The sequence below is a fragment of the Balaenoptera acutorostrata genome, chromosome 4, assembly GCF_949987535.1.
Source record: "Balaenoptera acutorostrata chromosome 4, mBalAcu1.1, whole genome shotgun sequence".
Classification (NCBI taxonomy): domain Eukaryota; kingdom Metazoa; phylum Chordata; class Mammalia; order Artiodactyla; family Balaenopteridae; genus Balaenoptera; species Balaenoptera acutorostrata.
Window position 1 is genome coordinate 82,534,871 of NC_080067.1, and position 14,345 is coordinate 82,549,215.

Below are 14,345 nucleotides of genomic sequence, written 5' to 3' on the forward strand. Positions count from 1 at the left end.
CCACCTTGGGAGCCAAGGCAACAGACAGGTCGTCAGCTGACTCCACCGCTTCTGCACCGTGGGCACTGGAGACCTCTATTAAGGGTCTGGGCTATAGGCAAAGCCCACAGTTCTTGCTGCAGACCCCCCCCACCCAATAAGCAAGCCCCCCGAGTGGCCCTGAAAATCATCTTGCCTCTTTGGGCACCAAGGCCCCCTCTGCCACCCACTGAGAAGGCAAAATCAAGTGACACATGACAACAGAGTAAAAAGTAAAAGCACTACAGAAGAGGGAAGAAGAGGGGTGGGGCCGGAAAGACAGGAGCGGGAGCCACACCTGCCCCTCCTCCAGCCCACAGCGGTCCTGCAGCATTGCTGGGCCGGGGGGGTCCTTCTGCAGCCATCTCGCCATCACATCCCCTCTCCCAGAGTATCAATCAGGAACAATTCCCACCCCACCCCACCCACCGGAGCCCACGCCCGGCCCTCCAGCCACCATACCCCACGTCCCCAGGACGTACCCACAGTCCACCCAGCAGATGGTGCCTTGTCCTTTCACTGCCTGGGCCACAGTAGACAACAACCTGAGATGACTTTCAGCTGCAGCCTCTGTGAAAAAACAAAAAATTAAACATCTGTACCCAAGTGCACCATGGCCTCCCCTGCCATCTTCCCTCAGGGGCAGGGAAGGACGGAGACCAGTCCTAGAGGTGAGGTCCTGAGCACCGGTTAGAACGCTGTCCCTGTGGCAACGGTTCTGTAAGAACAGCCCAGCTCTTCTCAGAAAGCTCTGCTCCCGCCATCCTCACAGACGCAGAACCCTAACCCTAACCCTAACCCTAACCCTAACCCGCCTTCAAGCCACACCTCACGCCTCACTCTTCCAAGGATCTCGCGGCCGGATCCTCAACTTCCAGTAGAATCTCTGACTCATTACCTTTCTGGGACACATTTTGAAAATTCTCTAACCGAACAATTACAATTCTATAACTAAGCAGGGACCGAGTCTGCTGATTCCACACTGGTCTGCCCTGGTACCCAACCTGGGAGCTGACAAGGGAGGGACCACACCCTTCCTTCACTTGTGCATCACACGCTCACCTAAGGACTTGGTACAACGTGGTGATTTAATGAGGTTTACGTGTGACACTAGTCTCTGGTGGACCGATACTAAATGTACCCAAGTCACTTTCACGGCCCTCTTCCCCAGCACTGGCAGTACCTTGGGGGACAGCTGCAGGACCGTGGACTACGCCTTGGGGCCGGGCGGATAAACACGAGAAAGGAAGAGGCTTTGGGCCAAGCCCCTGGAAACTAGGAGGGTGAGCGCTTAGAAACGGAGCCTCTGTGGCCGGGATTTCCACGCTGCCAGCATGCGGTGGTCCACTGCTGGGTGGCTGTGGCCAGGTGTCACCTTGCCCCGTCACCCCTGTGAGCTCCCTGGAAAGGGCCTCCACGCAGACACTACGGAGAGCGCAGGCTGCCTGCTGCCTTCCCCCAGCAGAAACCACACGAGACGTTCCAAAGCCAAGCAGAAATGATATGTGAACTATCTGCCTCCTCAGATCTCCTTTTCTAGTGTGGCTAGCGGAAGCTGTTTGTGAACACAAAGCATGCTGAGCCTTTCATGCAGCGAACAGAAAGCATCCTGCAAGAGCCGTGCACGGAGCTACCCACAGGACGCCCTCCCAGGAACCGCCCCCCCAGGCCCACAGGAGGAGGGGGCGCAGCCGAGGTGGGAAAGGCCGCCCCCCACCCTTCCACCTGGGCTCTGGGAGGCAGGGGAGGGATGTAGAGCCATGTGAAGCCCCTCCCAACCCTGCCTTTCAGCCGTGGAAGGGGAGGCACTGGTTGGAAGGGGTGGCGGGGGGAGAGAAGCCAGTTACTGGCACTGCTCCCAAAGCCCCTGGAGGTCCCCAGTCTCAGGGGCAGGGCTGGGCAAGAGGCAGGGAGGCAAAATCACCCAGCCCGCGACCAGCGGTCCAAAGCAGGGAGGAGCCGGGCACACGGGCAGCACTGAGAGCTCCACTACCAAGAGGCAGAGACAGAGGCTGGGCGGGGGCCCAGAAGAAAACAAGAGTGCTCCCAGCCCTGCCTCCGGCCCCTGCAAGCCCTGGTCTAGACACCTCGCCTTCCCACTCTCTCCTTTCCAAATCCTTTCCTGGTGGCGAGCCTCCTGTCGCTGCAGACTCAGAACATTTCTCCGCGTGCTGCAGCAGAGGAAGCGAGGCGGAGGCAGCAGCGGGACCAGCTCTACCGCCCACTGGCTGGTAGACCTCAGATCAGGCAGCTATTCTCCCTGAACTCCAGTTTCCTCCCTCAACTGGACATTACCCGCAACCTCACAGCAAAGCGGCAAATGAGAGCGTGTCACACAAGTTCCTGTCAGGGTCCTTCTAAGAAGATGAGCTTATGTGAGAGGACCTACCCAGGGAAGGAACTGAGTGAGTCCCTGGAGGGCACTGACGATCCCCCAAGTCCGGGAGCACCCAAGGGGGCAGAGCCACGCTTGTCCAGGGCCCTAGACCCCAGGCCTCAGGAGCAACCCTGCTTTTCCCCTGCCTCGGTGTCCCCCTATTCTCGACAGGAAAGGAATGCTAGTCACACGCTGGCCTCCCAACAACAACCCCGGGGAGTGTGTGCCAGGCCCTCAGAAGGGCAAAGAGCAGCAGGTGCCCGGGTGCTTGGAGGATGCAGGCTTCAGGAGGGACTCATGTCCAAAACATCCATCAGTCCCCCATGCCAATGGGAGTCGAGGAGGAGCTGCCAGGGAGAGCTGTGCCCGGAACCAGCCCAGCCACTGGCTACTGCTTCTTCAGGGCACCGAATACTTGGCATTCTTAGGAGCAGCGAAAACACTTAACTCTGCTGGAACAGCATCAACAGTCAGACGTTCAAAGTCGCGGCCAAGAGCTGAGCAAACCTCTCCCCACCCGTGATGCCCTGGCCAGCTTCAAGGTCAGAAGAGGCAAACCACTAGCCCCACCCCCACTGAAGCCACCCTGTCCTGAGCGCGGAGCCCACTCCAAACTCAGTCTCTTGTTCTGACCCCAGAGCGGGACAGACTGGGGCCAGGCAGGGCCAGGGCTGCCAGCCTGGGTGCGTGCCCCCAAGCCTGGGACCAATTCAGCTGGCGACAGGTTGGCCCAGTCAATGAATCAACAGCTCTGGCGAAGCACGCCCTGGCAGGGCTGGCCGTGCTGTCCAGAGAGCCAGAGCGTCCATGCCGGGTGGTCACTGTCCTCTGTCCTCCTTCACACACACGTCCTCTCCCTCCTGAGGTACTGAGGGACTCCAGAGGGCTTTTCCTAAGAAACACTGGTAAAAGGAAACTGAAACGCCCTCTGAGGGATCCAAAAGCAGCAGAACTAACACCCCTGCATCTTCTGATGGACCTTCCCTGAGCGGTTTTTAGTCCTGGGGTCTCTGCCTCCCACTTCTGTCCCCGCTCCTTCCTTTCCATCCCGCCACATCCCTGACGATGGCCCCAAGGCCAGGAGGGGCACTCACCAGATTTGGAGTAAAGCACCAGTACGTTATTCCGGGTCCTGAGAAGTTTTTTCAAGTCCTTGGGGTCAGAGATTCTCTCGATGAGTGAGGAGAACTTTGTAGAGGACAGCCACGTCGGCAGGACCACCTGGGGATCAAGGAGCCAAGGACTGTGAGTCTCAGGTCCCAGCTGGGCCTGAGCAAGAAGGGGTGCCCCAGATGTGCTGCCTCTAGGCACAGTTGCCTTGGGAGGGATAAGGCTCACCCCTCCTTCTCTCAACTCTACACCTGCCTTTCGCCTCATCCCCTCTCCAAATCGCCCCCCTCCCACAGGGACTCTTCCAGACCACTCCCAGTCGCCAGCTCACCCTTCCTCTTCTTTATGAAGCCGTATAGACTGCACAGGTACATAAGCATACTGCATGGACATTCTTGCCACCCTTTCAATCAAGACCTCTCTGGGAGGTCAATGTCTGTACCCTACACTGCACCCAAACACCACACACTGGAGCAATGTGAAAACTCCATCCCACCTAGCAGCACCAAAGCCCCAAATCCACAGAGAAGTACGATCACCTCTTAATGTGATCCCATTTAGGATGGGAATGGATGGGTGAGGGGTTTTCCACTTTCCCCACTTAGCCAATGATCTCAGGACATCAGCCAACAAGAAACAAGCCAATTCTCCCAGAGAAAACCCTAAAAACCTTGGGCCGTAGAAGTACCAGGCACCTCCGCAGGCATGATGAGAGGTGGGCTGAAAGCAGGGGCAGGGAAGGGGAGGTTGTTAAATCTTTGAACAAAGAGCTGTCACACAGCAGATCCCCTCACCCAGCCCACACAGCCCCCTGCCTAGCTGGCAGAAAACACAGGGGTTACCACCTACAAAGACTGAATAAGAAAAGCTCTGCCAGGAGACACCAGGCAAAGGTGGGAGGGAGTATGGACAAACTGAACCTTGAGATCACCTATCTCCCCTAAGCCCCTACCCCCCAGCATCTCCCTTCCCTTTTCCAGAATGTTGCCAATCTGATTCCCCCCAAGCAGGTTAGAGAATTTTTCTCTAGGTTAACTGAGGAGCATAAGAAAAACAACCAAAAGATAGTGATTTGGAGACTCTTCCAATGAAACAGCTGACTTCCCATTCAAATACCCACTGTGAGGTCCTCCCAGTAAACAAGTGCCCTCCACCCCCTCCCCACACTCAAGAGTCTGCAACCCACAGCCTATGTCTTGATCTTCATTACACACAGATAAACAAGATTCACCAGACATCTGAGGGAAGCCCTCAACACAAAGACAGAGATGAGAACAAAACAATGGAAAGATGAAACTTAAAAAGAATAGAAGAAAACAACTAAAATTATTATTCTCAGAGATATAAAATGGTGCATCCATAAGACAAGAATAGAATGCTATGAAAAAGGAATAGTCAAAGAGAATGATGAAAACCTCTTAGAAAGTAAAATCCTCGCAGAAATAAAAAATTTCAATAGGGCTGAAGGTAGAACTGAAAAAACTCCTATGAAATAAAAAGATCAAGAAATAAAAAGCAGAAGAACAACATAAGAAAAATAATAGGTATTCATTAAGTGCAAGAGCCAAATTAAAGGAACTAAAGAAAACGAAGAAAACAGAGGAAAAGAAATTATCAAGGAAATAATTCAAGAAAATATCCCAGAACTGAAGGATGTGAGTTTCCAGGTGAGAGGGCCCAACATCACCAATAAAAGAAAGACTCTCACCAAGTACATCACTGAAAATTTTCAGAACACTGCTGACAAAGAGGAGATTCTGAAAGTTCCAAAGGGAAAAAAAACAAAACAAAACAAAAAAACCACCACACACAAAAGATCAGGGGTCAGAACTGGCATAGGACATTTCATCAGCACACCAAAAGACAATGAAGCATTGCCTCCACAATTCCCAAGCAACATGATTTCCAACTGGAATTCTATAACCAGCCAAACTACCTGTCAATTGTGAGTAGAGATTGACTCAGACAGATTTAAGATCTCAGATGTGAAAAATTTACCACCAAATTTCCCATTCTCAGGAAGCGACTGGAACTCATGCTCTACCAAAACAAGAAATAAATAAAAAATGAGAAAGACATGGAACCTAGGAAACAAAGGATCCAACAGAGGAGAGAGGCAAGAAGTACCATGTTGATGGTGAAGAGAAGTCCCAGAACAAATGTCCTGACCCCACGGAGCAACCAGCCCAGAATGGAACAAGGACAGAGGACAGAGGAACGTGGTCAATAAGAAGAGGCAACTACAGATTATCCGATATGCTTGATCTTATAGATCAGTTAAATAATCTGATGAAAGTCACACAGCTAATAAGAAGCAGGTCCAGCATCTGAACCCCAGTCTCTCTATTTGACCCCAGGCCCTCTCATGCCACTGCCTCTTTGTAGCCAGAAGTCTCGCATTGAGTCTGAGCTCTACCACTCAATAGCTAAGATGCCCGGGCAACATCACTCAACCTTTTAGACGCTTAGTGCTTCGCATCTGACGTGGAGAAAATGATACCTCCCTCATGGGACAGCTGTGAGGATGAAATGGGGTAACTTATCGAAAATGCTTTATAAATCATAAAGCACTCTAATAGGATCAGTTACCGTAACATATAATACAAATTTCCATCTCAGCAGAGTAGAAGATGGAAATGTGGCCATATTTTAGTGTTTCTAAATATAATCTGCCATTGGATCCAACTTTACCCTTCTCCCCAGGGTAAAACCATCAGGAGGAGTTGTCCAGGAATGATTTCTCCCTTATTCTGCCCCAGCAGGACAGTGCACAATGCCTGAGGACCCCCTGCCCTCATACAGCGACCTTGAGAGCTCACCAAAAAGTTCATTCCACCTTATTATCACGTTATTCCATTGCTCCCAGGGAGCTAATGCACTTCAGACTAAAAGGTCCATAGCACAGTGCACACGGTTAAAGAAAAAAATAAAAGAATCTGTTGGAAAAACATGTTGACACTGCTGTTTTAAATCCTCAAATAACCTGGCCAGTCAAGAAAAACAATTACCCTTGCCCAGTGCCTCAGGACTCTGACCCGAAGACCAGCTCTCCTGAGACTGGCCAGCACCTGCACTTCTGGACTGGGGAGCAGGAAAGGGGAAGGGAGGGCAGGCCCAGTGCCCACCTGCCTGGGTAGCACAGCAGGGTGCAGTTGGGCCAAGCGACAGCAAAGTGTCTACAGCAAAAACCACAAGAGCACCAAGTTTCAAGGCTTATCCACAGCTTCCTTCCTAGAAAGCCCAGAGAATCCCTCAGGTCATCTAACCAACAGCCACTCTCAGAGTAAACAAACCACTTTTCAGCCAGCCACCAAAGCCTCTGAGCCAGTGTTTACCCTCACACAGCAGAGAACTTCAGCTCTGCCAGAAATACAATGATGCTGGGGCTTAAACTCACGGTCTGCAGCCGGCCTGGTTAAGAACCCTTTATGGAGGGTCCATCTCCTCCTCATCTCGTCCCATCCCTATTCCACCCCCTAGACTAGGAGCACCTGGCCCCTTGAAAGCCCTTAGGAGATGTGTGTCCAGCGTACTAAACATGACAAACACACTGGCTGCCACACTCTGGAGCTTTGCAGAGGTACCCCGCTGGGAGCATGTTACAAGGTGAGTCCATGACAGCTTTCAGGAGACCCAGAGGGACCACGGAAACCAGACAGACCCAGGGCAGTCAGGGAGGGTCTGGGCTGGAGAGTGGTGGGAGAGGGCACGTGGGGCCAGGCTGGGGTGGAGGGTGGGGTCTTGAAAGCCTGGCTCAAGAGCCCCATCTGGCCCCATCTCAGACTGGACAGTCATCAGAAGGCTGGAGGTGAAGGGACCTGCTGGGTGGCTGCCCAAGTGGAGAGAAATGGGTCACTCCAAGAGCCTCAAGGGAAAAGCAACAGAACTCAATGACTATTCATATGTAAGCAAGGAAGGAAGAGAGTAGAGGCTAAAATGACCCAAGGATTCTGTGCTCAGAAATGGAACAAGAACCAAAACTGGAAGAACTGGGAAGCAGCAGCAGCAGAAGAGGCTTCTGTCTTATGTTGAGGAAGGTGATAATAAGCTTAGGTGCAGACATGTGGACAGGACGCCCCAATGCAGCTGGTCCTCCAGGCTGGAGAGTGAGCCTCGAGGTCAATGAAGTCTCAGGGGTCGGGGTCCAGAGGGAGAAGGCAGGAAACCCCTCAGCTGAGGAGGAGGAGGAAGGACCAGGAGAAAGGTGGGAAGAAGGTAGGAGGTACCACAGACCTGGTACCTGGTCAACACAGACCAGGGAGGAGACACACAGGAAATCAGGTGTGACTTGCAGGCAAAGGTCAGGGCCAAGTCCCCAAGGATGTTCTGAGAGCATTCTGGTGATGGGAGGGCGGCCGGAAGCCAGGCTGCAGAGGGAAGCACACCCCACGCAGGGGGGAGCACAGGTGGCTGCAGGGTCGGGAGAAGGATGGGCTGTCTCCACCTAAGATGGGGAGCTGCATGGACATTTGTGGGCACTGGAGAGGCAGGATTTGCAGGGAGAGGATCTGAAAATTTGGGAACAAGAGGAAAATAGGATAGGTAGATCCAGGGGGAACCAGGGGGAACCAGGGGACTTTGGTGTGCAAAGAGCTAAGATGCTCAGTGTAAGAGCTCTGAGAGAGGAGGGGGAAAGGCCCTCGTGTCTGGCCTTAGACAGACCCTCACCTCAGCAAGCAACCACAGGGGCAAAGGGAGCATGGCCCTTTCCTCCCTCCCCTAACCCCAAGGGGACTCTCCTCCAGCCACTTAACATTCTCCTTTCTCCTCCACTTCAGTCGATTTTAACCTTTCCAGTGTGCACGCTCCTTCCTTTCCTTAAGATACAGCTCCAGTAAGCCTTGGGTCTCCTTGCCAAGAGCCTTCCTGCAGACTTCATAAGGCACAACCCACAAACCTTGATAACAACAATAACTAAGGCAACTATAACAACGTTAATGATGCACAAACTCTCTGCTTTGTCAAGCCCTCAGGGGGGATAGGGCAATGTTTGAGAAGGAAGCCAGCCACCTTCCGAGCCAGCCATGGAACTGTTCCTGGGTTCCGCAGGCTCTTTACATTCTAAGTCCTTTCCCTTTGGAGGTAGAGGAGAGAAAAAAAATCCCCTTTGTTCCCTATGCAAACTCCTTCTGACTTTCCCCCATAATTGTTTTCTTTCTGCCCCAGCCTTAACAGTATTTACATCAAGACTAAGCTACCCCATGGGCTGGGCTGAGATCCATAAAACCTTTGCCTGGGTGCAGGGCAGAACACTGCCAGGAAGGACGGCTCCCTTCCTCCACTGCTGGGGAATACAGGCCCCCAAAGCCAGGTCCTGCTTGCATCAGAGAGTCAGTGCCCCCCCACCCCCGTCAAAGTACCGGTCCCCCCAGCCTCCAACCCCTGTCATAGTACTACACCCGCCTCAGAACACCGGGCCCCTCCATCAGAGAAGCAGCCCCCTACACCCCGAGCCCCTTTCCCCATCAGAGTGCAAGGCGCTCTGCAGAGCCCACTCAGGGTGCCTGGCATGGGAGTCCTCACCTCCACCCTCCACCACAGCTGCAGGCAATGAGGTCGAGGACACTGGCTTCTCCCCCTCACCTTCCAGACTCCCTGCAGTGCTCTCCTAACAGGCGTCTGCCCGGTTCAGGGAACGCCAGACCAACAGTCCTCCAGCCTGGAGGCTCACGCTCCTCTCCTCCCCTCGTGGTTTCCCACCCCTCAGACACCACAGAAAGAGCACTGCTTCTGGAGTCAGACAGACCTGGGGTCAAAGCCAGGCACTATCACTTAGAGCTAAATGATCTCAGATGTTACGTGTCATTTCCCTGCCTATAAAATGAAGATAATACTGATACCTGCCTTGCGGGGTTGGCTGAGGATTAAAGGAGGGGGAAAAAAGTACATAGAGAACCTAACATAATGCTTGGCACACAGTACACGATCATGGTAATTATCTGTATTAGTACCCTTAGTGAGACAAATCACAGAGCAAGGGCAACAGAAGAACCGGCACCACCTTTTCCTCTCCAGGGCCCTGCCGGCAATCACGCAAAACAGCACATCCAGGCAGGAAGAAATGTGCACGTACACACATCCAGCATCAAAACCTCAAATGATCGCCCATCTGCACAGCAAGCAACAGGCCACACAGCACATGGAGGACGGGCCTTCCAGGTTTTGTGCCCATCTGCCCCTCACAATAACCTGATGAGTGGGCACTGGCCTCATCCTACAGATGAGGAAACTGAGGCTCAGAGAGGTTAGCTTACTTACCAAGGTCACACACAGTAGGTCAAGTTGCAGAGCTCGGGCCTCCCAGGTCCTGGCCAGAGGTGTTTGCTTCCCTCCATCCCACAAGCTCCCTGGACTCACAGCGACCCAAGTGGACCACCTTCCCAGAAGTACCTCCTTCCCAGGAGCACCTCCTTGCCCAGCCAGGCCCATCAAAGCAGCCAGGAAAAGCCCAAATCTTCCAGAATCCCCTGGCAAGGAAAGTCCCAGCAGGGATTTACACTAACCCTCTGCTTCCCGCAAGCCTAGAGCACCCTGCTGTCGATCACCCTTCTTGGGACCCTGGGGCAGTCAGCCCAGATCTGCCATTAACCAGAGGTGTGTACAGGGGTCCGGGCTCCCTTCTGCCTCGCTGTCCCTCTAACACACCACACTCACAAGCTCCTCTCTTCACTTAACCTCACCCACCATCACCACCAGCCTAGACATAAAGAGTCATACAATTCTGGAAAATAACAGGGAGAACAGTCCTTGCCACATTACACCCTCAGCTTTAAAAAGCTCCAGATCTCTGGGGCGCATGCCAGCACCCTCACATTCTCTATAGCCCGGGAGGCTGTCTGTCGTTATAGATTCACTATTCAATGCAGATCATGAAGCCAGAGGTATTCTATTATGTAAAAGCAACTTGCTAAAGGAAGAAGAGTCGAAGACAGAAGGTTAACATTAAGGAAAAAGGGTGGAGGTGGGACTTGACCTTTTTTGCTCTGTCACCTGAAAAAAGATACCCTTCTTATGTTGGGAACTGTGAAGAAACTGGTTTAATTTAGTGTAGCCCACATTTTGCTCAAAATAGTTTTGAAATGTCATAATCTAAGTCTAGACTCTTAGGAAGCTGGTGGTAAAGGGATCTGGGAATAAGGTTAAAAACAGACGACCTGAACCCAAGGTCAGAGAACTCCAGCTGGCTGAGTATTTGAGAGCTAGAGGTTTGGTAGAAAGAGTCAGAGACCCAAGTTTTGTGCTGGCTTTGATATTTACTGACTATGTGACCTTGGACAAGCCATGTCTCCTTCTCTGCTCCTTTCTCTGTAAAATGAAGGGGTTGAAAGTGATTTCCAAAGTCCCTTCCAATTGTGATATTCTACAAACCTAGTTTCATGACCAGTACCAGAGAAGTACGGTGAGGTAATTACACCTCATGAAGGAACTGCTGAGTTGCCCTGGGCGTGTGGCCACCCACATTAAAAGTCAAACCTCTCAGTCTTCCTTGCAGCAAGTGCCCCTGGCATGTAAACAGAAGTGTTATGTGGCAACTTTTAGGAACTGTCCCTCATAGACACCTGGTATGAGTCTTCGTAGCCTCTTCCTCCTTCCTGCTTGCTAGAATTTGGAAAGATGGCTGGAACTCAAGCAGCCACCTTGAGACAATGAGGTAGAAGGAGTTGCTAAAAATGTGGAGTTATCAAGATAGAAGGTACCTGGGACCCTGATACCACAGAGGGATATACTGGCCCTAGAACACCCCTTTCCAGCTTCTATGTGAGTGAAATAAACAGTCGCTTTAAGGCACCATCATTCTGGGTTTTCTGGCACACATGCAAATAGATCTTGTGTGCCTACTGAAACAAAAGCTTTAACTAGAAAGAAATACTAACATCTGCTCCAGTTGGGATATTTCAAATCATCGAATCATGCATTATACTTTAGATAAACTGTTACAAGGAAGGAGACAGCGAGACTATCAAGGATCTGATTTACCGTGTTCCTCCTAATTACCCGAGTTGCACTATGCCTGTTCCTAACAGTATCTTGGTCACTTGGTGACAGCTACCCACAAATGAAAGGAAAATTAGCTAGTAACTCTCCAGTTTCCCCACAACCTCAGCCCTTTACTAGTAAGGGGACCACTGCAGGCCACCAGAAGGCCAGGACATTCCTTGTAGTTCACAGGCTTGAGCTGGGCTGGTTGGTTTCCCGGATACAAGACTCCTCTCAGCATTCCTCACATGCCATCTCCAGCCTCCAGGTAGCCCTCCAGAGCTAAGGCCTCAAAATCTCCTGAGGCTGCGCAGTACAGAGGAGCCCGGAAGGCTGTGGAAACTAAACATGTTAATACATAGAAATCCGTGTCCTACCATTTCATTTTGGATGGCTCCAGTCATTAGAAAGTCAAATTCCTCCCCCTCCCAAGCCATTCTGCCAGCCTATCACACTCTGAAGACAGCAAACACATTCCCTCTTAGGATTCTGTAGGTGAAATTCCCTGATTCCCCATGTGCCCCCAAGCCCCTCGCTGTCCTGAATGATCTGCCTTAGACACCGCCATGTTCCTGGTTCCCAGAGTGACCGACCCCAAGGCTGGGAGCACGGTGGCAGAGCCTGAAGAGGGTAACGTGCCATGTTACACTATAATTTACTTTTGGAAATACATACCTATGCTTTCAGAATTCAAAACACAGGAAGTTAATCTCAGCACAAATCTTGATTTTTGGATCATGGTTTTTTTAAAAAAATTGAGAAACACCGTTACTGAATCTCTTAAAAGATGGCACCCAACCGTCATACAGTGCTGGCAAAAGCCCAAATCGGTACAATTCTTTTGGAAAGCTATTTGGCACAATTAATCAAGTGTCTTAAAAGTATTTATGCTCCTCGACTTGGTAACTCTACTTTTGGGAATGTGTCCCGAGGAAATTAGCAGAGATTCTGACACATACATGACTTGCTCGGTCCTACTCATGAGTCAAAAACTGTAAACGACCTAAATATTCAACTGCAGGGGAATGGTTACTTAGAGTAAACCACTCAACAGAATAAAACGTGCATTTAAACGATGTTTTCAAAGATTGTGCAATGAAAAGATATTTTTTTAATGTTAAGTTTTTAAAAACAGAATTCAAAATGTACATGGTATGATTACAACTATACACAAAATTATGCTCAGAAAATGACTGGAAGAAAAAATGCACCAAAGTAAGGCTTCGTCCTTGTGCGTATTTTTCTAACTTACCATAATAGGCATGTCCAATAGAAATACTTAAAGAAAAAAATTTACCATCATTTGACTACCGTCATGGAAATAATTAACAATCTCAAAGTATTTTCCCACCACAAGAAAATATAACTTTACAGTTGAGAAACCTGGCAGAAACCTCCTCAACTAAGGGACCAACAATAACACCACCAGTAATGGGTCAACTCAACTTGTCTTCTGATACAATGCACTGAAGGGAAACATCATCCAAATCCAAACTGAGCTACATTCTTCAAAAATGTCAAGGTCCCGAAAGACAAAGACTGAGAAACTGGCCCAGATTAAAGGAGACTAAAGAGATATGACAATTAAATTCAACATGTGATTCTGGATGAAGTCCCGAGCCAAGTGCTACATTCCTGACTTTGATCATTGTACTCTGGTTATGTAAGAGAATGCAAACACTGAAGTGTTTATGGGGCAAAGGAGAGTCATGTCTGTAAACTTTATATATGCAGAGGGAGAGTATGATAAAACAAATGTGATCAAATGTTAATATTTGTGGAATCTGGCCGAAGGGCAGATGGAAATCTTTTATATTCTTCTTGCAGCTCTTCTCTAAGGCTATTTCAAACTTAGAGTTAGGGGGAAAACACCTAACATAAGACAGAAAAAAAAGAGATGCCTAGAATACAAGCAAATACTACCCCCACCTCTTCCATAAGCTTCCTGAAATCCTCGGCCATCTATCCAGTGTCACTGGCACTTTCCCACGTAAGAGCAGTGCTTATCTGCCCTTCTTCACTTCCAGCTGACTGACTGCTCACTCCCCTGCTCACCTGACATTGTGTAGTTTTTTAATAAGAACTATTATACAGAATCTGCAAAGGACTTTGCATGCAACACATACCTAGAAGGGCTTTGATGAGTGGGGGTGGGGGGGCAAATGCTAATTTTTAAATATAGGTAATTTATGCCCCTTAAATGGGCAAATTGTAAGCATCTGTCACCGAGCACTACGGCTAAATACCCTCTTCACAAGGAGCTAAGGCCTAACCTCAAACCTAGTTTGCAGATTTCACCACTGATATTTCCCAATGTTCAAATAAATGTCCACCACCCAGCAGGCTTTGAAGTAAAAACGAGCACCGCCTGGATGGCAAGTGTGTGTGTGTGCGTGTGCGTGTGTGTGTGTGTGAGTGTGTGACAGAAAGAAGCCTGGCCCTGGGATGTGGACCCCTGACTAGCTACAGCTGAGGAGCTAAATGTGCTTAAGAAAGACAGAGAAGTAGGAAAGCGCTTGGCTGGCACTGAACCCAAGAGAGGATTCTTTAATCCCTACATCGAGGGCCTAGGGATACGGCCATGATAATGATAAGAGCTGCAAGTACAGAGTGCTTGTTGCGTGACCAGGAGCCAGCTAAGCTGCTCATGTGACTATCTAGTTCATTCTCTGGGCAAGTGAATTAAGTAGGTACTTTCATTATACCTATTCTATGGATAAGGAAGCTGAGACAAAGAACAGTTAGAAACTTGCTCAACATCACTGGCAAGTAGGTAAGAGAGCTGTGACTCAGACCCAAGATGAAGTGGAAAGACCGATTCCTAGAGCCACACACGTCTCACCGCTTGCTCCTATAAAGGAAC

General features: G+C 50.3%; 1 protein-coding gene across 1 annotated transcript in view; it reads right to left on the reverse strand.

Moving 5' to 3' along the window:
- Positions 1 to 14,345, reverse strand: part of PDIA5 (protein disulfide isomerase family A member 5) — a 91,785-nt gene that overhangs the window by 67,115 nt on the left and 10,325 nt on the right. Inside the window, exons 2-3 of the mRNA XM_007175630.2 lie at positions 3,490 to 3,616; positions 501 to 588 (exon numbers count right to left, since the gene is read on the reverse strand). Coding sequence (XP_007175692.1) covers positions 501 to 588; positions 3,490 to 3,616 — 215 coding nt within the window. The remainder of the gene's footprint in view (positions 1 to 500; positions 589 to 3,489; positions 3,617 to 14,345) is intronic.